Source organism: Pipra filicauda, unplaced genomic scaffold (assembly GCF_003945595.2).
Source record: "Pipra filicauda isolate LSUMZ 115617 unplaced genomic scaffold, ASM394559v2 scaffold81_size6448238_pilon, whole genome shotgun sequence".
NCBI classification, from domain to species: Eukaryota; Metazoa; Chordata; class Aves; order Passeriformes; family Pipridae; genus Pipra; species Pipra filicauda.
Genome location: NW_024104998.1, coordinates 6,398,806 through 6,421,893, shown reverse-complemented (window position 1 = coordinate 6,421,893; position 23,088 = coordinate 6,398,806). Strand labels below are relative to the sequence as shown.

The window sequence follows — 23,088 nt, the reverse complement described above, 5'->3', positions numbered from 1 at the left end:
AATTGCTCAAGGCTCCCAGCACAACGCCATGAGTTCAACCTGCCCACAATAAACACCATTCCATTATGGAATCGAGGGTTCCCTCCTAAGGGAAAAGCTGTTGGGTATCAAAGCTCAGACAAGAAAAGGCCTTTGGAAGCAGTAGTTGGAAATTAATTCAAATTACACCTTGAACACTTCTAGGTTGGGGGCACCTGCCCCCTCCCTGGGCAACCTGTGCCAATTTTTACCACCCACATTGTTCCTTCTCTCCAAGGTTCTCCCACGGGTGGGGATGTCCCCCCATTCCCTGGAATCCCTCAGGAACCCACCCTGTCCCTGCTGTCTGCCCCAGCAGTCCTGGAAAGCAGAACCATGTGGGGAAGATACTCCTGAGCTGCTCCCCTACGTTTGCTTTTCCAAGGGCTTAAATATATGAACAGTAACAAAAAGATAAAAACAAAATATACAAACAAATAATTCTTATAGAAGCATTTTCTTGTCTTGGTTTCACCTCTCCCTGGAAGCACAACAAGAGGTCAGGGTGACACTTAGGAGAGTGTTTAGGTGGCCAAGTGGCCACCTCAGTCTGAACTCAGCACTGGCCACTCTTGTTCCACACCAGCTCCTCCTCCAACAAGCCCAAATCCAAGTGGAAACCTTATTCCAGCTGCCTATTCCACACAACCTCAAAAACAAGTGGAATGCTGTTGGTAAAAGTCTCATTAAAAAAGGAAAAAAAAGAAGAATATTATTTGTGGAATAAACTACTCCAGAATAAAACGTTCCCCACCACCCTGGGCATCCTGGGGGTTGACTTAAACAACCTCATAACTCATTGTTTTAAACAACCCCCTAAATCCCCTTGTCCATTAAAAAAAAAAAAAAAAAGCCAGTTGTCACTGCCTGCAAATCCAAGTGTAAAAAACCAACTGGAAAATGAGGGAACTGGGAACTTCCCAGCAGCCCCCAGGACGTGTTTCCTGCATCCCAACGATGGTATCGAACTCAGGGAGTCGGAATCTGATGGCAGAGAAAGCCCAAACCCTGGGCTTTAATTTGGGGCAGATAAAGAACCTGATGCCGTAAAAAGAAAAAAAAAAAAGCACATCTTTTTTATTAAGTTCCACAGCAAATTAGAAGGAAAAACCCTTTTCTGGTCTATTTTAACTTGTGCTGCAGTTGGCAATCTTTATCCATTTTATCCAAGAATTAGACATGCCTAGCAGGCACGATGGCATCTATTATTATTTTTTTTTTTGCCAGTTTAGTACTTTTCCTCTCATAAAATACTCTAAGCTTGTCTCCAATAATCCTCCCAAATCTCTAACCCTTGTTGAGACAAGGGAGGCAAAAATGCTCAGCCTCCAAATACACTCCAGCATTAATCTTCCTATTGAGAAGGTAGGAAAGGCAAGATAAACCCCCCCTTTTTCTGCTCTCACTTCTCATTTCCCCACCTTCCAGGTTTCCACGTGACTGTTTCAGTCCAGGAGAGGAAGGAAAGACAGGGAGAAGGACGGGAATGTGGGGTTTTTATTCAGCTTTTACAAATCCCACGGGGGTAATTTCCTAAATGTTTTGCTGGGGAGCATCAACAGGCCCAAAGTTTCCTCTCCATGAAAGGCACAGAGTCACCTGAAATTCCTGTGCAGTGCTCAGGGTTTCCAGCACATCCTTAGGAAACAAAACTCGGAGGAGCTTTGGGGAAAATTATCCAAGTCCCACTCCCACCCTAAAAAAATCCATTCAGCTCCATCAGCCTCAACAGCAGCTCATTCCCTACACAGGGAATGAAAAATAAAGAGCTTCCACGAATTCCAGAAGATCTGCAAATGCTGGATATACCTTAGAAGCCATATCATCCTTACTTCCTCCAAAAATCAGGCTTAAACAAATTTTATTGGGAAAGAATTCCTGGCTGTGAGGGTGGGGAGGCCCTGGCACAAGTTTTCCAGAGAAGCTGTGGCTGCCCCATCCCTGGAAGTGTCCAAGGCCAGGTTGGAGCAACCTGGGACGGTGGAAGGTGTCCCTGCCCATGGAAGGAGATGGAACTTTTAAGAGTCAGTATTTTTTAATTCAGGGATTTAACAGGCAAAAAAAACCCCACCCCAGACAGGTGGATTTTATTTATTATCACTGAAACAAAAACCTTCGCCTGGTCCCTGAGCGACACGAGAATCCAGGAACATCCCACGGGACCAATCCACTGGCACTTGGAACCAGCACAAAAATGCAGTTTAAGTAGTTTGGAAAAATATCATAAAGTAAGGCAAGAAGACTTTTCCCACTCAGTCATTTCGGAATTTCTATGGACTGAACATGAGAACTTACGGATTTTAAGGAGTAAAACCGAGTTGATGAGGAAGATCCCGGTGTGGGCACGTCAGGGAGTTAATGCAGGACCAAAACACAGGAATGCTGCAGCACATGGAGGGACTTTATGGATTGCAGAGGAAACAGAAAGTACAGGGAGCTCTTGTGCTGCGGAAAGGGAAACCAGGGGCCTCTGCAGATACAATCAGGCCCCAAAGGCAGGGCTGGAGATAAATGAGGATCCTGATCCGCACCGAAGGAAAGAGGGAGCAGGGAAAGGAAGATATAAAAGCAGTGTTTCCCTTTTGGCAGCTCATCCACTGCTCCCAGCCTGGGAGCTGGGAATGTGCTCAGAGCTCAGGGGTGGAAACCTTTTTCTCCTCCAGAAAGGTCTGAAATGCCTGTGGCAAAAACACCTGGATTTCAGCAAGGTGGAATTATGTTTACCCACAGCTCTCATGGCAGGTGGGACTTGGTGACATTCCAGCAGGGAATGTCCCACTTCCCCAGAAAGGAGATCCAATGCCACAGTGGTTGCCTTCGAGAACGTCCCGAAACCTGGATTAAACCTTTCCCAAACCTGGATTAAAGCTTCCCCAAACCTGGATTAAACCTTCCCAAAACCTGGATCAAACACCCCCTTCCCGTGCCTGCAGTGGCTGCATTTGCACCTCCGTGTCCAAACCGAGGTTCCCGAGCTCTTCCAGCAGATTGGATAATTCAATTTAGGCTCAATTTAATTATGGTTTTAATTATGCTTTCAGTGGAGGTACTGAAGGCCTTTCCCAGAGCTGCTGCTCCAAAGTGGTTTTATTTGCCTGAGGAATGTTTGCAGGAGCACCAAGAGCAGCATCACCTGTTTTCCCTGGTTTTCCCTGTTATCCCTGTCATGACTTATGGATCTAAGGGACCAGGAAAACTCAACTGCACAGTGGGGTTTTAAAAATCCCTGGATAGTTCACCTGCTGCAATGCAGACTTCACGTGGAATCTGACAGATGATCAGGAAGGATCTCCACATGTTCCCCCTAAAAGTCCATATCCCAGAGTTATTCCACATTAGTTTTGATACAATAAGTATGATTTCAGTTTCTCATTCCAAGGAATATTTCCCACTACTGAACTAATCCCAAACACCTTCGTGGCACACAGTCATTCTGCTTCCAATCCCTTTGTTCCAGAGGAGAATGGATGCGATTCCACCTCTCCAAAAAAAGTGTGTCTTTGCTACCAACCAGGAATTTCAATCAGCTGAAGGATACACCAAAAACCCCCCAGATCTGAGCAATAATATCTGTAACCCTTGCCCCACATTCCCTAAAATAAAGGCCACATGATTTGGGAAAGATTCCTTCTGAAAATCATCACCATTTCCTCGGGTAAATAAAAAGTTGGGATGCAGAACCAGGTAAGTTGATATTTTCAACTTCCAGAACAAAAGTTAATCAGATTTAATAGATATTTCATGCAAAATGCACATTGCTGAGTGATATAAGTCCTTTGATAACTACACACATCTTACAAAGATAAATCTGCAAAGCATTTGTAGGTTGGGTTTTTTTTTTTTTATATGCTCCATAAAGGTCAAGAAAATCCAGGAAACAGTTAAAATTTAAAAGCAGAAAGAACTGAAAAAAAGAAAAAAAAAAAGAAAATAAGCATTTGGCCTCTTAGTACTAATTTCCTTTTTCTTTACATTGCTCAACATCCCTCCTCAATTTGAGCCCTAATCAACAACCACTTCACAGCTCACATTTTATGAAATAATGCAGTTGATGCAATCAAGTCCAGCAAAATGTTTCCCTAAAGATGTTTCCATCATTCCCATTCCTTAAAAAAACAAAACACACACATACACACAATAAAATAAAAAAAGCTCTTCCTCCATCACTATTTTACAGCAAGAATAAACACACCACCGCATCTTAAATCATATTTGGATTAAAACATAAATAGAATCACTTGGGGTTTCTTTCTGGTTGGTACAACATGTCTTTGTCCAGGAGAGGGGGGGGGGAAGAAAAACCCTCAACCTGCTCATTTTTCCACAATTGCCAACATTCAGCACTAAATAAATGAAATTCAGCCTATGGAAACACAAACCATAACCTGAAAGCTCATCAGCATGGGCAGGGGAGGGGGGAAAAATTGCCCCCAAAACCCCAACTGGCCCCAAACCTCTTTTTCCTAATGAATATTTATTCTACTTCCATACTTCCAGGCTCCTCTGCTCTCCATAAAGCCCTGAAACCAAGCACCTTTTTGGCATTATTTCCACCCCCACCCTCCCCCCGACATCGATGGACTTCGCTGCCCTGGAAAAGCCACGACGCCAACAAACAGAGGATTCGAGCCACAAATACCCAACCCCCCCCCCCAACCACCACCTACAAAAAAATAAGGGAAATAGCCCCCATTTCCCTAAAGACAAGAGGTATTTTATACGGATAGGAGAAATAACGCCGCCTTACATCGCCCGACCTGGTTCTCCCCGCTCTCATTCCTACGGATGCTGCGCCGACATCCCCCCCCCCCCCCGCTCCCTCTCACCGAACCTTTTAACCGTTTTCAAACCAGCCCGACCATTTTAAAACCCCATTTCGACCATTTCAAAAAACCCATTTCGAGCGCTTAAAACCCACCGTGACACCCCCCCACCCCCCCCCATCCCCCGAAGGGCAGCGGTTTTGGGGATGGGGTAGGGGAGGGGTGGCACCACAACTCCCATCCCGCCGAGTTGCAGGCGGGCTCGCCGGTATTCCTGGATATTCCCTGATATCCCTCCCGCCGTCCCCACGTGCCCCTCGGGATATTTTTTTTGGGGGAGGGGGGGAACACCCACAGCCCGGGCATCCCACCCCTGACACGGGAGGGGGGCTCAAAACTGGGGGGGGGTGCAGCCCACTGAGCCCCCCTTGGGGCAAATCCTGACACCAAGGAGGGGGGAACAGCCCAAGGGGGGCAACGGGGTTGGAGGGGGCAACAGGATTTGGGGGGGGCAACAGGGTTTATGGGGGGGCAATAGGATTTAGGGGGGCAACAGGGTTTATGGGGGCAATAAGATTTGGGGGGCAACAGGGTTTATGGGGCGCAACAGGGTTTGGGGGAGGGTACGGGTTTTATGGGCGGGGGGGGACACACAACAGGCTCTGGAAGGGACAACAGGCTGGAGGGGGGGAAAGGGGGTCTGGGAGGGGGGCAACAGCTCTGGGAAGGGGGACACACACAACAGCCCCTGGGAGGCAAGGGGGGCAACAGCTTTGGGGGGGGCAACAGGTTCGGGGGGAGGCAGAACAGGCTCGGGGGAGGGACACACAACAGCCCCTGCGGGGCGGGGGGGCAACAGGCTCCGCGCTGGGGGCAGTAACCCCGCTGGGGACACACAGATCTGGGGGACGCACAGCCCCGAGGGACACACACACAGATCTGGGGGACACACAGCCCCGGGAGGGACACACACACAGATCTGGGGGACACACAGCCCCGCGGGGGACACACACACAGCCCCGGGGGACACACACACACACAGCCCCGGGGGGGACACACACACAGCCCCGGGGGGGACACACACACACAGCCCCGGGGGGGACACACACACACAGCCCCGGGGGGGACACACACACACAGCCCCGGGGGGGACACACACACACACAGCCCCGGGGGGGACACACACACAGCCCCGGGGGGGACACACACACAGCCCCGCGGGGGACACGGGCTCTGCGGGGGGAGCGACAATCCCGGCGCCGTGTCTCGCCCCCCCCCAGGGCTCCGCTCCCCCTTCCCCCGCACCCCGCGGGAGGGGGGGATGCTCCCCATCCTCCTCCCCATCCCCGACGGAGGTCGGGGGGACCCCGCACTCAACACCCTTCCCCGACCCCGCCTCTGTCACCCGGGGGTGTCCCCCCGCCGCTTCCCCTCGTCTCACCTGCGGCTGCTCGGGCGGCGGCGGCCCCTGTGCCGGTACAGCACCTCTCCCTTTCCTCCTCCTCCTCCTCTTCCCGCTGCTCCCGCAGCCGCCAGCCGGGAATGGGAAAGGGGGGAGGGAGTGGGGGGGCAGTACCACCAGCGGGACCGTTACAGCCTTTGCCCCGCGAGGACTACAGCTCCCGGCATGCCCCACGCGCCGCCGCTACGACCGCCGGCGGCCGCCCCGCGCGAAGCATGACGGGTAGCGTAGTCCCCGCGGCGGGCGGAGGGAAAGAGACACGGCGGCAGGGCCCGGGCGGGCGCGGGGCGTGCCGGGAACTGTAGTGCGGAGGGCGCGCCGCAAGGCACGGTGGGAGCTGTAGTTCGGTGAGGCATGGCGGGAGTTGTAGTCCGCGGCGGCTGCGCGGAGCGAGAAGGCCGCGGGTCGGGCGGTGCCAAAGGGGGATTCCACGGGGATCTGGGTTCGGGACACGGCTCCGGGAGACTCTCCACGGGTCTCCGGGCCAGGCAGGGCTGCGGGACGGCAGCCGGAGGGGAGTGGGGAGCGGCGGGGCCCGGCCTTACCCGCACATCGACCCCCCCCCCCCCCCCCCCCGCGCCGTCGTGGGGGTCTGTCCCCGCCTTCTGACCCCAAAACAGCTCCTCAAAACAGCCCCTCAAATCCCAAACCAGCCCTTCACCCCACAACTAGCTCCTCAAGACAGCCCCTCATCCTCCAAACCAGTCCCTCACACCCCAAACCCAGCCCCTCATCCCAAACCATCTTCTCATCCCAAAGCAGCCCCTCACCCCAAAACCAGCCCCTGCCCCTGTTTAGAGCAGGGAAAAGGAGTATTTTGGGAAAGAGGTGAAGAATTCCCACGGGTCTCCACCCAGGACTGACACGAACAAGACTCTGTCCCTGCTTATCTCCTCTTAACCCCTCAAAACTTGCTGCTGTCTGAAGTATTTGGCCTTTTTTTTTTGTGCAGATTCCCACTGGAAACGTTGTTTCCCCAGCAATGGACGTGGAACAGCTCCCTGGAGAGTCAGGGAATTGGGCAGGGGTGACAAGGTCCCTCGGCAGGAATGTGGGACTGAGCAAGTGTTGGATGTCGCTCCCCAGGTTTGGCTCTGAACTCCCAGAACTTCTGTCCCCAGGAGTCAGGGAGAATCCACAGGGAGACCCTGTTTCCCTGGGATGTGGGAAGAGTTTCAAAATTCCTTTGTTTCCTGCCCAAAATCCTGGAGAACCCAACCAGGCACGAGCCCAGCTGGAGGAAAGACAAACTGGAGGTGCCAAAGTCAGCCTTTTTTATTAAACAGCACCCAATTGCTTTGGAAAATGGGGGAGAATCCCAGATTTGGCTCTCCTGAGCGAGGGGCCGAGTGTGTTCCCCCATGGAATCCTCTCCTTTCTTCCACCACTGGCTGGAAAGAACCTCCTGGTTCCTTGGATCGCCTTTTCCACCCTGAGGACCACAAATTTATCCTATTTAATGAAAAAAAAAAACACCACAGTTTACAAAAAAAATTAATAAGCCAGGCCCCCCAAATCCCACACCAAGAGGAAAACCGATGGAAAAGCTTGGAGATAAATTTATGCCAAACTGGGCAGCCCAATCCCTGTGAATAACCCGGGGTAAATCCAAATATCAGTCCCCATCCCTTTCTAAGGGAACTTTTTTTACAGATTCGTTGCAGGACAAAACATTCAGCACCTGATTTCCAAATAATGTCCCTGATTTTGGGAATATTCAGCACCCCCAGGATGTTTTGCAGCTGGATAACCAGGTGTGGAGGGACACACCAGGCTGTGGGTGTGCCCTGGCTGATGGGGGGGATCCCAATGTAACTCCTTTGGGATCATCCAGCCCTGCTGGATTAATTTAATTCCTTCTGCAAAGCTGGTGCTGGAGGGAGAGGAGAGGAAAGGGCTTTCCGTGGAAAAAACTGCTGGAATAGAATTTTTTATGTATTGTTTCATATTATTGGGGGGGTTCATATATATTAAGGGCTGCCATGTACTTAATAAACACCTTTATAAAGCCCAGCCTTGACTGCACCTGACTTGTGTTTGAAGGCAAAGAACAGCAGCTGGACACTGGGAATTCTGCTCCATGAGGTATCCCAGGCCTGTTCCCAGCACGTGAGTGGAGCTGTAGGAAATGTGCTGTTTCCTTCCCTGGGCAGCTTTTGGGGGAGACTCTGGACTTCCACCACAGGCCTTTCCCGACAGAAGCACATCCCTGTCCCCACAGAGATCCTGCCTGCTCCCAGAAATGCCCGTGTGTTTCCCTGGGAATGCCTCTGCTGTCCGGAGCAGGGTGGAGGGTTCCAACAACGTGTAATTCCAGGAGCTTTTCCAGCCCTTTGGGCAGGTGTGACTTGACCCCACTCGTCTCCAGAGCTCGGGATGGTTTTAATTCCAGCAGAAGGCCTTGATTTTGGCCCTGAGGATTGTTCCCTCCACTTGGGAATTTAACTCAGACGAGCACTCTGGTGCTTAAAATGTTGGGTTGTTCCCAACTTGTGCTTCACGGCAGGAGACGCCTCCTCAGAGCCATTCCCAGCTCCGGAGGGAAATCCTGCATCCCCCGAGCATCTCCTCTCCCCATTCCCATTCTGTGTGGGGTAGGAGCCCTCCCCCCGGGCACCCCGTCCATGGCTTTGGGGCTCCCGTTTGGGCTGATCCCCCTCCTGAGGGCACCCACATCCCTGGATGTGCTCCGGCTCCCGAGGAAAAGACGGGATTTGAGGGGATGGGAGGTGCTGGATCCACCACGCGCATCCCCGGTGGCACCGAACCCGCCGCGCAGGGCAGCGCGCGCCGGCTTTTCCGGGATAAACCGCGGGGAAGCGGCACTTTTCCCGCTTGGCCGGCGCTTTGGGATGCTGGTCCTGGACTACAGCTCCCGGCGATCCGCGCGGGCGGGAAGGGCCGGGCGGCGGGAGCGGAGCGCAGCGCATCCCGCAGCGGAGATCCAACGCCTCCGCCCGGTGAGGGATGCGCGGGGAGCTCCGCGGGCGCGGGGGGACCGGGGATGGGGATACTTGGGATGGGGATACCCGGGATGGGGATACCCGGGATGGGGATACCAGGGATGGGGATATAGGGGTGGAGGTACCGCGGACGGATGGGGATACTGGGGATGGGGGGTACCAGAGATGGGAAGTACCGGGATGGGAATTACCGGGGCGGTGGGAGTGCCAGGGGGTGCCAGTACTGCGGGGTGGGGGTACAGGGGGAAAAGGTGCCAGGGGAGGTGGGATGTGGGCTCCAAGGGGCTGCAAGTAGAGCAGGATGAGGGTGGGATAGGGATGAGAGGGATGGGGAGACCTGGGGGAGGGTGCCAGGGGATGGAGGTGTATCCATGGGCTGTGAGCTCCCAGGAATGTGGGCAGGGAGGGGTGATGGTGCCAGGCTGCAAACTTCCTGGGGATGTGGATACTCAGAGATTCAGGTGTTGGGTAACCCAGAGTTACAGGGGGGGAGTGGGAAAGGGAGGCTGTGCCTTCCTGTGCCCCCAGACCCGGTGGGGATCCAGCCAGGCGGTCCTGGAGGCCATCCCGGAGCACTGAGCTCAAGCACTGGGATTCCCAGCTAAGTGGTGGATGGGAGGGGAAGGCATGGCCAGGGAACAGCTCTTGCCTGTCCCTGGGGTGCTGGCTCTGCTCGGGGACCTGGGGAGCGATGACTTCATGGCCTTATTATGGACTAATTTCCACCCAGGCAGGGAAAACAAACAAGTGCAGGTGTCGTTGCCCGTGGAAAGTTACTGGGGCCGTGGGGAGCCACTGCCTGTTTGCATCCACGGCCCGGATTTCTCCACTTACCTCCACGGGCTGATAATCCCTAAATCCCAATGGGATTAGTGGCAGAGAGCAAGGTGGCTGGAGTTCCTCCTCCTGCCTTCGCGACGTTTCCCACATGACGAAATCCCGCGTCTGTCTAACCCCGATTAACCCGCGCGCTGAGCTCATCCCCAAAAAAAACCAGGAGCAACAAGAGTGAATCCCCACCCCACTTCCCTCCCGGAGGCTGGAGGGAGGTGAGAGCCGGGGGGAGAGGCAGGAGCTGCTGTTTTAACCCCGTTATTTTTCCCGTGCCAGCGGATCCGGGACACCCTCGGGCAGCCATGGCGCTGGTGAAGAGCGGTTGGCTTTGGCGGCAGAGTAAGTGCGACCCTTCTGCTTTCCAGGCTGGGAGCCCTCCCTGAAAAAGAACCAGGAGAGGTTCTGAGATGCTGGGAAGAGGCAGGGAGTGGGGGGACACGAGGAGCCCCGACCTGGGCGGTTAATCCACGGCAGGGAGATTGTGGGATTTACGTAAGCGGGGAGAGGGGCCGCTGCCACGGGAACAGACACACGGCTCCGTGTCCGGGGCTGGAGCCCTTCCCGGGCAGCTCCAAGACACCCTGATGGCTTTTTTGGCAGCCCCTTGAAATTCAAAGCCACCTGGTCACGGTGCCCTGGACGCCCGTGCCAGGCACAGGTGTCCAGCGGCTCGCGGGAGCTGGAGGGATCCGGCTGCGAGTCCGGGGGATGGCACGGGGGTCTTGTGAGCGAGTTGGTTGTGTCCCAGCGGGATCGCCGGGGTCCTTCACCTCCTCCCCGTGCCACCAGGCTCCATCCTGCGCCGCTGGAAGAGGAACTGGTTTGTGCTGTACCTGGACGGCAGCCTGGTTTACTACCACGATGAGACACAGCGGGACATGGACGGCCGGATCCACATCAAGTACAGCTGCCGGGACGTCCGGATCGGCCGGGAGTGCAAGGGTGAGCCAAGCCCCACATTCCCAACCCCATCCCAGGGCTCTCCAGGTGGCTGTGACCCTTCCAAATCCTGCTCTGCCCGTGCACATCCAGGATACCCCAAAATTAACCCGGGCTGCCTCATTCACTCCTTTCCCAAGCCATCCCCCAGGAGATGCTCATTGCATCTTCTCTCCCATTGCTTTTCCATAAGGAAGGAGGGAAGGAAGGAGGGACTCTCCTTCTGGTTTGTGCTTGTTGAAAACATGATCCCACGTTCCTGACTCATCTGTCTCCGTCTCGCACAAACAGGGAGAACAAAGCCTGGCTTGGCTGGGCCCCACAGCCCACGGCTGCTGCACAAAGAGCCTTTCTGGGGCTGGAGCTGCCGTGGGAGCACAATCCCAAAGCTTTGTGTGCTCACCCCAAGGGTCCTGCTGAGCCTGGAAAACAGGGCAAGGCACAGGAGCCTCATGGATTTAAGGTTTTGTTCCTGCTGGAGCTCGTGGTGCAAATCCAGTGAGGAGCGTCTCCCGTTCCTACGAAATTTGGGTGCACTCTGGCAAGTTCAAAGCAGATGCAGCTCGGGCACATTTTTGGCAGTTTCTTGCCCTTCCACATCCTTTCTGCCCTGGGGGTGGAGGTTTCTGCCCACCAGCCCAATCCTTGTGTTCCTTTTAACCTTTAGGATCCTGACAGAGCCCAAATGAATCCCCCAGTGCAGTTATTTAACGCTGCATCCATCAGCTCTTGTGCCAGGGGGATTTGGAGCCCAGGGGCGGACAGGGAGGGTCTTGGGTCTTAGCTGAGACTGATCCCTGCCCTCACATTCCCAGATGTGCAGCCTCCCGAGGGGAGGAGCCGGGAATGCCTCCTGACCGTGGTGCTGCGGGACGGCTCCAAGACCACGCTGTGCGCTGAGAGCCAGGACGACGCCGTGTAAGCTGCCACCCCCTCGGGGCCCTTCTCATCCCGATTATCCCAGCCTGGGAAGAGCCCTGTGCCGCTCCCACCACGTCCCACCCGTGGCTAAACCCCCTCCCACAGCCCCTGTTCCCTCAAACCCACTCACGGGGCAAAAGGCGCAGGAGAAGGTTTGGGTTTCCCGCTGGATAATCCCGAGGCAGAAGCAGCTGTTTTTAAGCAGTCCGTCCCCTGTGGGGTGGGATTTCCTCATGGATCACAAATCCCCTCTTGGCCCGACTGAGGATCCCTGGAAAAGGGTTTCCATTGGTTAATAGGATAAATAGTGGGAATGTGAAGTCCCCTCTGGCTTTAGGCAAACCCCTGTTTTTAGCACTGCTCCCCTTCTCTCGATTTCTAAAAAAAAAATTGGGAATAAGGTTAAAAATTTATTTTTATAAAACTGGGCTTTTTTTAATAAAAGCTTTTTTTAATTGTAAAAAATTAAAAGTGGGAAAGCTTCAGCTGAGCTGGGATGGAGGGACAGTTCAGCCATGGCCAAGCTGAGCTTGATTAACTGAGTTTGGCCCCAGTTGGATGGAAATTCTCCCATTACCTGCTTTTCCCCCTAAATTTGGATGCCATATTCCTGCCTGCCCTGATTTTAGCTGAGCCCATTCCCAGGAACCGCCCTGTGGTGTTTGGCACCTCCTGGCACCTTCCCATCCTCACCTGTTATCCCAGCACTCCTCAACAGGGAATTAGGGATTAGTGCCACATCCAGGTCCCCGGGGGAGCAATAGGGACAATTCCCACCCCCAGCACCCCCAAATCCAAGTCCCTCTGTTTTGTTGCAGTGCTTGGAAGATGGCTGTGCTGGAGGCTAAATCCACCCCGGTGAGGCTTCGTGCCCCAGAGCAGGGGCACATCCCACCCTGGGATTTGGGATTTGGGATGGAGGGGGGCAGGTTACCCCAACCCCAGCCCTCACCCAGGGCTGACCCAGAGCTTGGGGGGCTCCTCGAGACCCCTCACGCACAGGGGGGCACAGGGAGGGAAGTCCCTGGAGCCACAGTGGAGAAGGGGGGAAGTTTTGGATGCCCCCACTGGTGGGAGGGGACAGAGCCGAGGGGACCCTGTGCAGTGCAGGGGGGGTGACAGGGCAGAGTTAAGGTGGCAGGGGACACAGGGCTATGGGGACACAATTAAGGGGAACAGGAGCAGAGTTGAGGTGACAGGGACACAGCTAAGGGGAACAGGACATCACTAAGGGGAATGGGGGCAGAGTTAAGCTGGTAGGACACCACTGAGTGACAGGGACACAGCTGAGGTGACAGAAACACCATTAAGAGGAATGGGAGCAGAGCTGAGGTGACAGGGACACAGTTAAAGGGAGTGGAACACCATTAAGGGGAGTGGGGGCAGAGTTGGGGTGGTAGGACACAGTTAAGGTGATAGGGACACTCTTAAAGGGAATGGGAGCAAAGTTAAAGTGACAGGGACACCAGCAAGGTGACAGGGATATCAGCAAGGTGACAGGGACACAGGTAAGGTGACAGGGACACTGTTAAGAGGAATGGGGGCAGAGCTGAGTTGGTGGAACACAGTTAAGGTGACAGGGACACAGTTAAGGTGACAGGGACACCGCTAAGGTGCCAGGGCAGGGTCAGAGTGAGGGGCAGCAGACCCAGGGTGGCTGAGCAGGGGCAGACGATGCCGATGCTGAGCCCAGGCTGCCCCAGCCCTTCAGCCCCTCTGGATCCCCCGGCAGCAGCACAAGGGTCCCCAGGCGGCCCCGGCCCCGGCCCCCCCGGGGTGACAGGGGGGCACAGCCCCCCGAGCCCCCCTGCTGACCCCCTGCTGCCCCAGGTGCACGTGTACGACCCCTACGACGACGACTATTACCAGACGGTGCCGCTGGACTCGCACCAGGCCGCCTACATCAGCTCGGGCCACTACGGCCACCAGTACGGAGGTGGGTGGCCCTGCTGGTGGCACTGGGGGGGGTGCCAGGAGGGCGGTGCCCCCCTGGCTCACCCCCTTCCTCCCCGTTTTCCCTGGCAGGTCCCGGGGTGACCCACGTGATCGTGCGGGAGGATCCCTACCGCGTGTCCGGGGACCAGATGGCGCTGGGGCTGCTGGCGGGGGCGGCCACCGGCGCCGCCCTGGGCTCCTTCATGTGGATGCCCTGCTGGTTTTAGGAGCCCCCCCAAACTGGGGCACGGCCCCCTTAACCAGGTCGCAGCACCCCCAGCCCAGTTTAACTCACCCCTGGCTTGGAACCTGCCCTGAGCCCCCCACCAAAACCCTGGGGGCAGAGACCCCACACCCACCCTCCTGCCAGCCCCAGCTTCTGCATTGAATAACCCCCCCCATGCTTCAGAGACCCCCTGAAACCCACCCCAGAACTCCACAGCATCCGATTCCCAGCGGGAAAGGGCCTGGGAGCTGCCGGGGCTGTCGGCAGAGGGGGGGGTGCAGTTCCTCACCCCGAATCTCTAGAGGGAGCCGGCTGCACAAATACCTGGATTTGGAAGCAAGGGGGAGTTAATTTGGGGGAAGTGGCTGGATTTCTTTTTGGCTGGGTGAGCTCCATGAAGAGGCTTTTTAGGGGCTTTTTCTGGGAGAGGCTCCAGCACTGGAGCAGGAGTTGACACAAGGGACAGCCACAGGGATGCTCAAGAGAGGGGTAAAGGATTAAGGAGGATGAAAACCTCTGCAGGATTCCCACCCCTTTCCAGTACCACACCAGTCCCCTGGGCTGGAGAAATGGTGCAAAACCCCCAGGAACTGGAGTTAAACCCCTGGGAACTGAGCTGGGAAGAGCCCAGGGAATATCCTAGCCAAGTGGGAGGGACACGCAGCACCCTGATTTTTAGGAGGGGGAGAAGGGCAGCTCTCCCTGGGGACCAGGATCCTTCCTGGCAGCCAAACCAGGAACTTCTCAGCTGGGATTTGGGATAGAGGGGACACACATGGTCAGGCCTGGGGACAAGCAGCAGCTCCTGGGTTTTTTGGGCAGCACAGGGAATGGCACAGGAAGGGGATGAGGAGCAGCTGCTGAGCATCACCCTTACAACCAAGGTTTTATCCTGGAGACAGCACTGACATTAAACAAATGTAGGAATTACAAACAGACCCCACAGCTGGATAAAGAACCACCAGTGACACCAGCACCCAGCTCTGCCAGTAAAGCCCTGGATCAGCTCATCCCTGCACCGAGGGGGTTTGGGATATCCCCATGCACATCCTCATCCTCTCCTGCCTTCCCTGCCTCCCTCCTGCTGCATCTGCTCCCCGGAAGGGAATAAAAACACAACCCCTGTGCGGTCTAATAAAGGCAGCGAAAAACCAGCCCTGGCCTGTGGTGAGTGAAGTGGAGGAGGGGCTGCTCAACCTGGGCCATTCCAGAGGGGGGGAAGGGTGTCCCCCTCGAGAGCTGCACAGCACCAGCTCCCCTGTCTCCTCCTGCACCCCTTTACCTCCCTCCCTTTCCAGCTGGGAGCCCCGAGGGCAGTGGGAAGGCTCCAAAAATGCCTCAGCTCCTCACAGGAGTGGGGCTGGAGCATCCCCAGGGATCCCACCCCAGCCTCTGAACATGCCATAAAGACCCCAAAGAGGCACAGAAGGGACAAAGCTGTCCCAAAAATCCTGCTTCTGTGCAGGGGAACCACCATCCTGCACTGGCAGAGCAGCTCCTTTGCCTCCTGGATTTGTGGATGAGGCCTCTCCGCTTGGGAAGGGACCAGTGCAGTGACAGGCACTGCCATCCCTGGGTTAATCCCACCATAAAACACCAGCTCCCAAGGGCAGGAGAGGAGAAGGATATGGCCCCACACACCCCCGTCTTTTCATCCCTTCTGCCCTCTCCATGTCCAAGCCGCTGTCAGATGCTGATCCTCAGATGCTGATCCAACACCCACAGCCAGAGGGCAGGGATAGATGGGATATGGGGAAGGAATTCTTCCCTGGGAGGGTGGGGAGGCCCTGGCACAGGTTTCCCAGAGAAGCTCTGGCTGCCCCATCCCTGGAAGTGTCCAAGGCCAGGTTGGACGGGGCTTGGAGCAACCTGGGATAGCGGGAGGTGTCCCTGCCCATTGTGTCCATCTCCCATCCCTCCCAGAGTTCCAAGGTACTGGGAAGAGCTAGGGATAGCTCAGCTCCAAGGCTGAATTTCTTCTTAATATCTAATTTAAACCCTTCCAACCCAAACCATTCCATAATTCACTAAACAAGGTGCACAACATCTGGAAGTTTTTCAAGAGCAACGTGACCCAGAAATCCTCCCTCCTTCCTAGGCCACGTCCAGCTGCTCCCCCAGCTCAGACTCCCACACTCCCCTTCCCTGTGGTACCTGAACATCCAGGGCTGATCCCGCTTCTCTCCTGCTGTGCTGGTCTCCCAAAGACCCAGGGGCATGGAGCAATCCATGGGAAGGGCAGTGATGGATCAGCACGTGCCTCCAGCAGCGATTCCGGTGGGAAGAGCTGATGGCAGTCAAGCCCTGCGCTAGGAAGCTGAACAAAGGAGCAATTAAATGTTTCAAAAATCAGTCTGGAAGCACAAACACCAGACCCACAGTCCACAAAACCACCTGGACTGGGCTCTGCTCCGCTCAGGAAAGGGGCTTCCTGGGAGCTCATGGTGCTGCCACCGGGCAGGACCAGAGGGAAAAGAAGTGCTGAGGAACAGAAATTAGGGATAAGCTGCTCCATTCCCAACTCCAATCCAGACTCACATGACTCCTCTCTCCCAGCAGGGAGAGCTGACGAAGATCCAGACATTGAGCAAAGCTCAGAACAACTCCCAAACTCCTTGGAAACGAGGATGGACACGGCAGGATTCACAGGCCCAAATGTGCCCCTAAACTGCCTGGAAAGATGAATCCCACAATATCCCACAGCACAGAAATCAGCTGGGGGCCATGTGACCCTCGCTGGGATCCAAACACACTTCCCTGGAAATCAAGCAGCTCGGGAAATGTCAGGATCGAACCTTGAATTTCCACCCAAGCTCAAATTCCACCCTCAAACTTCCAGTCAGATTTCCTACCGAGCTCAGATAAACACGGGAAAGGCCGGTGCCAAACCACCAGCAGCAATCAATCAATCCCATTTTCTCCCTCGCCTGGAAAATTTGGGAACAGCACCCCGAGGCAGAGCTGTGGGGCAGCAGGAGCATCATCATCCAGCTGCCTTCAGCCCTTCCCTCCTCCTCATCCTCCCGGGAAGGGCAGAGCTGCTCCCAGCACTGCAATTCCACTGAGGTTTCATTCCCGACACACCCGCGCCCGGCATTTACATCCTGCTCCTACAAGAGGATCCCAAATTTCTTATAAAAAGCCACTTTGCTGCCTGCTCAGGGTGGTGAAGGGAAAGGTGGTTAAAGGGGCAGGGGAGGGGAATAAAATAGGTATTTTTGCCAATTGAAGAAAAGTCAATTAAATCAATGAAAGACCCATTGAACCGGTGAAAACGAAGCCCAGCAAGCCTGGAAATCTCGGCTCAGGCAGCGGGAGAACGGCAGGGGAGGAGGGAATGCAGATGGGAGGAGAGGGCCGGCTGTTTGCAGCTGCCTGTGCCGCAGCCTGCCCATCCCATTTATCTTCCTTCCGGAGCTGGGACATGCCCAGCATGGAAAAAGGAGCTGCTGCAGCAGGTCGGGAGAGCCCCCGCGCTCCGCTCTGCCGAGGATTCCGCCGCTGGAAGCACAGCTGCAGCCAGAGGACGGCGCCGGCGGCTGCAGCGGCTCTGCAGACGCTGCCAGGAGGATGCTGTGGATGCTCCAGCCTGGAAAAATCACAGCTGATCCCATCAGCGGGCAAAAAAACCACAAGCACCATCCAGGCTGAGCCAGACGCTCCCTGTCGGAGTTTGGAGCAGGGCTGGGAGCAGAGCTCGACCCACCGGGACCAGCACCCTCTGGGAGCCCCCCACCCTTTCCCTGCAGTTTAACCCAGCCCCCCTTCAGAGGAGGGAAATTGGGATCTCAGTGTCCGAGGTGGCAGACCCAAGGCTCAATTCCAAAGAGGAATTGGGACTGTCACACTTTGGAGACACCACCCTCTGACATCCCACTTGGCTCCTTCCATCCCAAACCCACTGCCCAGAGAGGAATGTGGGGTTTCCAAAGGCTCCCAGGACCTGGAGGTGCCAAGTACAAGGAAGAGAAATTAACCCTGTGACAAAAACCTCCTCCAGTGACTTGTCCCCACATGGCTCTTCCCATATCCCTGAATTCCAGCACATCCCCACAGCTTCCCAATTAGTTGATTCACAGCCCTTCACCAAGTGACCGAGGTTGGGATGCTGGTGTTCCCACACCAAATCCAGGGAATTCCCTTCTCTACTGACCAGGGGCTTGGAGCAAGCCGTGTGGAAGATGTCCCTGCCCATGGTAGCAGGTTGGGACTCCCTTCCAAGCCAACCATCCTGTGATTCCATGATTCTCTACTCCAGGAAAGACAAGGATAACTCATCCACGAGCATCTGTTACTGGTACTCACCTCCCTGGCCCCGCCTGCCCAGCTCCAAGGCTTAAGGAGGATCCTCCTCAGGGAAGGTGGGGTTGGTCCACCCGTGTCCCAGGGAAGCTGAGGCCCTTGGAAAGGGAACAGCTGGATGTCAAGAGCGGGAAAGGCCCAGAAAGGCACAGCTGGAAAATGGTAGAGACACCGCGTGGAACTGGAGGAACAGCAAACGCACAACTCCACGTCTTCCCTCTGCAAAGAAACCCCCCCAAAACATTCCTGTTGCCCTTAAAAAACTTCTCCTGCGGCACTTCCAACCCCCAAATCCGGAGCTGCACCTCCCACCTGTGTTGTGATGGAGAGAAGAGACCCAGAGCTTTCCAATGAGACAGGTATTTATTTAGTTCAAGCGCTAAGGATTTGTTCTGTTGTCGTCGTCGCCATTATCAAACAGAGCTGAGGTACCAGTGACATTCCAACACGAAGAAAAGGAACCTTTCCCCCCCCACCACCCCCTTACACAATTTCTTCAACTACTTTTATCAAGACAAAAGGTGAGGCATGGAAAAGCTGCGTGATGGGGCTGTACAATGAGCAGGGCAGAGCAAGGAGGGGAAAAGAAACAGAGCCGAGACCCTCACTCCAAAAATCACACCAAAGGCAGCACTAGAAAGGTCTGTTCCCACAGTTCCCAAGGAGCAAAGGAAAACTAAAACCTGAAACCAGATGGTGCAAAAAAAAAAAAAAAATAAAGATCATGTTGCTTCTGTGCTCACTTTGGAAGGGTGTTTTCTCTGGAGAACTGGGATTAGGGCTGTGGGCACGTTAAGCCTGGACTAACAGCAAGGACTATCAGAACGTACCTGAGCACACCCAGGGACCCCGTGGTGGAGAAGTGCCAAACCACACCCTCATCCATGTTCCTGCAGCCCCAGGGAGCTGTGGGAATGCTGCTCTCCAGACCTTTGTTTAGCGGGAATCATGGCCAAACCTGCTCTCAGGTCTTGCAGGAAAAGCTGGGAAACCCCCGGGCTCAGCCAGCTCCTTGCAAATCCAGTGCTTAAAGCTTGGGACCACGGGAAGCAGAGGGGGCTTGGGTCTACCAGAAGCAAGAAAACCAAGGATGTGCTGGTGGGAAACAGCCAACTGAGGACCAGGAGAAGCTGCATGAAGAACCAAAGGAAGAAGAAAGCCAAGGAAGAAGCAGCGGGATGAGGCATTTCTGCACGGGTAAGGACAGTACAACACAGGAAAAGCAGCCAGGTTTCCTTCCCCCAGACAGGTTCTTTTTAAAGAAAGAATGGTCCTTTGTCACATATCATTGATGTTTATTTCAAGACATGCCACGTCAAAAAAACTCCTTTAATGCCTTTAATATTGCATTAGAAAAGCACTTTTACATCTCGTTCTGCCTTTGAGTTATTGTTGTGCAGAGTTGCCAGAAACCCAGGGCAGGGCACGAGCCCCTCAGGAATGAAGAATTCCAACTCTTTTATGCCCGTTTCCTGGTGGGAAGTGGTGGTGAGGACGATTTCCCTTCCTCTCCCCCATTTTAAGTGGCAGGGAAAAGGGCAAGGAGAACCAAGGAGGAGCCTGAATATTCCCTGGCAATTGTCCTTCTAAGCAGCAATCGCAACCCAGACTCAGGAATTCCTTCCCTGCAACTCGGCCAGATCTGCCCAGCAAACAAGGTATTTACAGGTGTGGTTTTTTTATTAACTTACACAGCAACTTCACAATGAACTAGTAAAGATTAAAAGGGTGCACTTCTAGTGTGTTCCATTCTGTGGGTCTCGGGGAGCTACATCCAGCAACACCAGCAAAAGCTCTACAACAGATTCCTCAGCCAAAGGAAAAAAAAAACCCCACAAAATCAGTACTGAACAGAGTAAAAAAAAAAAAACAAAAACAAATTAAGCCAAGAAATAAATACCAAAGAAAAAAAATGGTTACTTGGAAGCTTAGTTCAATAGAAAACTGAATTGCTACTTGTTTAACCAAACTATACAGCTCTAGTGAACCGAACTAAACCGACTCGGAAGACTGAACATAAAAAAAACCCCAAAAAGCTAAAAAATAAAGGCATAAATCTGCATAATCAGAAGTTGGTTTCCATCCTACTCAAGTCCCTCCCTTTCCATCTAAGTTGTCTCAACTAGATTTCTGTAGGATCGAAGTAAACACCCCCTTCCCCCACCGACCTACGCTCTGGAAAAGCAGGAGCAATTCCCTCTCTGCTGGGGCAGCCACCTGCTCTTCCCTCTCTCTCCCAAATTTCCAAGGTTTCGATCAGCTTTGACAGGTTTTAGTGCCAGTCCTGATTTCACTATTTCCCCTTAAAAAAAAAAAAAAAAAAAAGGAAAATGAAAAAGAAGCAAAATGCTTCCTCCTCCAAACACCTGGAACATTCCGTTCCTGTCCCTCAGGCAGGAATAATTCACTTCATCCATGTTTTCTACTTACAAAGGAAAAAAAAACCTGCTCTTAAAACTCATCTTGCACTCGAAACATTATTTCCCTGTTTCCTGCAAGTGTTTTGCTAATGCACATCCACCCTTTCCTCCCCTCCCCAAAAATCCTCCAGAAGCCACTCATCCCACTCAGAGAGCCCCTCTCCGGATTTCCCAGCACGCTTCCTTGGAAACGTGGAATTCCCAACTCCAGCAGCCTGTGGTGGTGTCAAAGCCCTGCTGGGGTGGGGTTTGGACACCAGGCAGACTCGCTCTGCTCAAGGGAATTAAGATCTTGGGTTCACTTTGTTGTTGGATTATCAAGGAGAAGCGTTTAGCCCTCGGCATGCGCCGCCTCTGCCCACGATTCCCGCTGTCTACGCATTCCCAGATCCTCAGAGAACTCCAATGGGTCAGATTTGCAAGCCTTCTTCTGCACATAACATCCCATCTAAGTCCAATCCCAAACTTACTCGGTTGCCCTCATTCCAAAGTGCGGTATCATAACATATTAAAAAAGGAACAAATATTAAGAAATTGTACCTATTTTTGTCTCTTTTTTTTTCTTTTTTTTTTCCCCATTTTTTTTAAAGTTATAACTAGGATACGCTGGGATATTTTGGCTTTTTTTTTTTTTCTTATAAATAATGAAGACACTGACATTTTTCTCTGTGTGTGTGTGTGTGTGCTTGTGAAGCCAATAATCATCTCCACGAGACAGGCAGCGATGAGGAACTGGGATACGTTATCACGGGAAGGGGGAGGTTCAAGCCAATATTCACACTGCAGTCAATGGAGAGGACAGGGAGGGGGAGCAGTGATGTTCTGGAGAAAGGTGGGAGCCACATGGGATTAGCAGGAACAGCCTCCTTCACTGACAGGCTGCTCTTGAGGCTTTTCCAGTTTTATGTCAATCACTGGAAGGAGGGAGTTAAGGCAAACGGGTCTCCAGCTCTGTTTCCCTCACTGGTGTTTTCAGTATTTCCCTGGAATTTCAGTGTTCCCCCGGAATTTCAGTGTTTCCCTGGAATTTCAGTGTTCCCTGGAAGACTTGGAAAGACCAGCTCCAAAGCAAAGCTGAGATCAAGGTTTCTCACCACACCCTCGGGCCCATGATAAATATGCGGATAAACAACGTCAGCCCCCAAAGTTGTCTCTGACCAGAGTCTGCTCTTCCCAGCGATCCCAGGGATCTCCTGCTGCAGGAATTAAAAATGTGTGGACACCCTGAACGGTCTAATCACTGTTTCCACAGAATCACAGAAGCATTTAGGTTGGAAAAGACCTCCAAGACCATCAAGTCCAACCATTCTGCAGCACTGCCCAGGCCACCACTGACCCCTGCTCCCAAGTGCCATATCCACATGGCTGTTAAATCCCTCCAGGAATGGGGACTCCATCCCTGCCCTGGGCAGCTGTGTCAGTGTCTGACCACCCTTTCAGGGAAGAAACTTTCCCTAATATCCAACTTAAACCTCCCGTGGCACAACCTGAAGTTGTTTCCTCTTATCCTGTCGCTTGTTCAGAGGGAACCAGTCCCAGCCTGGAAACCCCCAGTGTGGAATCAATGCTGGATTCAGTATTCCAGCCCAGATTGCAGCAGGCACCCAGGAGAACATGGAAGCTCTGGAGGTGGCAGAAGCCTGGAAGAACCCAGGAAGGGGCAGCTCACTTCCCTCCCAAACTCCTGCTCCTCTGCTCCACAGGTAACAGGCAAGTACTTCCCTCTGCCTCCCCTGTCCACACTCGGCTCTGGGACAGGCAGGAGAGGGTTGGAATAGTGGGTATCCCATCCCTGGAAGTATCATAAGGCCAGGCCTGTCCAAGGTCAGGTTGGACACCCTGGGCTAGTGGAAGGTGTCCTTGCCCATGGCAGGGGTGGGACTGGATGGGCTTTAAGGTCCCTTCCAAGCCAAACCATCCTGTGATTCCATGATTCCAGAGAGATGGTGTGCTCTGTCAGAAGCCCCAGCAGCACATTCCAGCAAGGCCATTCCTTCTCAGGCTGTGCACATCCCTAACTCCCCATGTGCCATCCTGAACATTCCCATCCAGTCAAACCTCTCCAGTCAAACCTCTCTGCTCACCCCACCACCAGCCAGCAAAGCCTGAATTCCTCCTTCCAATGCCAGCTGATATCCCACAAGGACACTGCAGAGCTGGCTGCTCTGAACCTGTGACAAGCTGCTCCCTCTGCAGCACTCGGATTCCCAACGGATGCCCTCCAGTTCCAACCTCAAGGAGCCTTTCCCAGGAGGAGCTTTGAATGCTAATCCCCAACCTCAGTGTTTCCCTTATCAGGGAACAC

At 54.0% G+C, this 23,088-nt stretch overlaps 2 protein-coding genes across 4 annotated transcripts in view; one reads left to right on the top strand and one right to left on the bottom strand.

The window, feature by feature from the left end:
- Positions 1–9,101: 9,101 nt before the first annotated feature.
- PLEKHB1 (pleckstrin homology domain containing B1) lies at positions 9,102–15,215 on the top strand. The gene is made up of 7 exons (XM_027715398.2): positions 9,102–9,203; positions 10,317–10,379; positions 10,830–10,982; positions 11,795–11,897; positions 12,719–12,758; positions 13,731–13,836; positions 13,926–15,215. Exons 2-7 carry the CDS (start codon positions 10,343–10,345, stop codon positions 14,060–14,062), a joined length of 576 nt encoding a protein of 191 aa, XP_027571199.1. The 5' UTR covers positions 9,102–9,203; positions 10,317–10,342; the 3' UTR covers positions 14,063–15,215.
- Positions 15,216–18,707: 3,492 nt separating this feature from the next.
- The window catches only part of RAB6A (RAB6A, member RAS oncogene family), a 43,054-nt gene continuing 38,673 nt past the window's right edge, over positions 18,708–23,088 (bottom strand). For all 3 annotated transcript variants that reach the window (XM_027715393.2, XM_027715394.2, XM_039390433.1), the window contains exon 8: positions 18,708–21,697. In XM_027715393.2, coding sequence (XP_027571194.1) covers positions 21,633–21,697 — 65 coding nt within the window. In that variant the 3' untranslated portion in view covers positions 18,708–21,632. The remainder of the gene's footprint in view (positions 21,698–23,088) is intronic.

Excerpts from the sequence above, each read along its gene's own strand:
- PLEKHB1 (XM_027715398.2), top strand. The coding sequence starts at position 10,343 with ATGGCGCTGGTGAAGAGCGGTTGGCTTTGGCGGCAGA. Across the intron at positions 10,983-11,794 it reads GATCGGCCGGGAGTGCAAGG|ATGTGCAGCCTCCCGAGGGG; the intron begins GTGAGCCAAGCC and ends TCACATTCCCAG. Across the intron at positions 13,837-13,925 it reads CTACGGCCACCAGTACGGAG|GTCCCGGGGTGACCCACGTG; the intron begins GTGGGTGGCCCT and ends TTTCCCTGGCAG.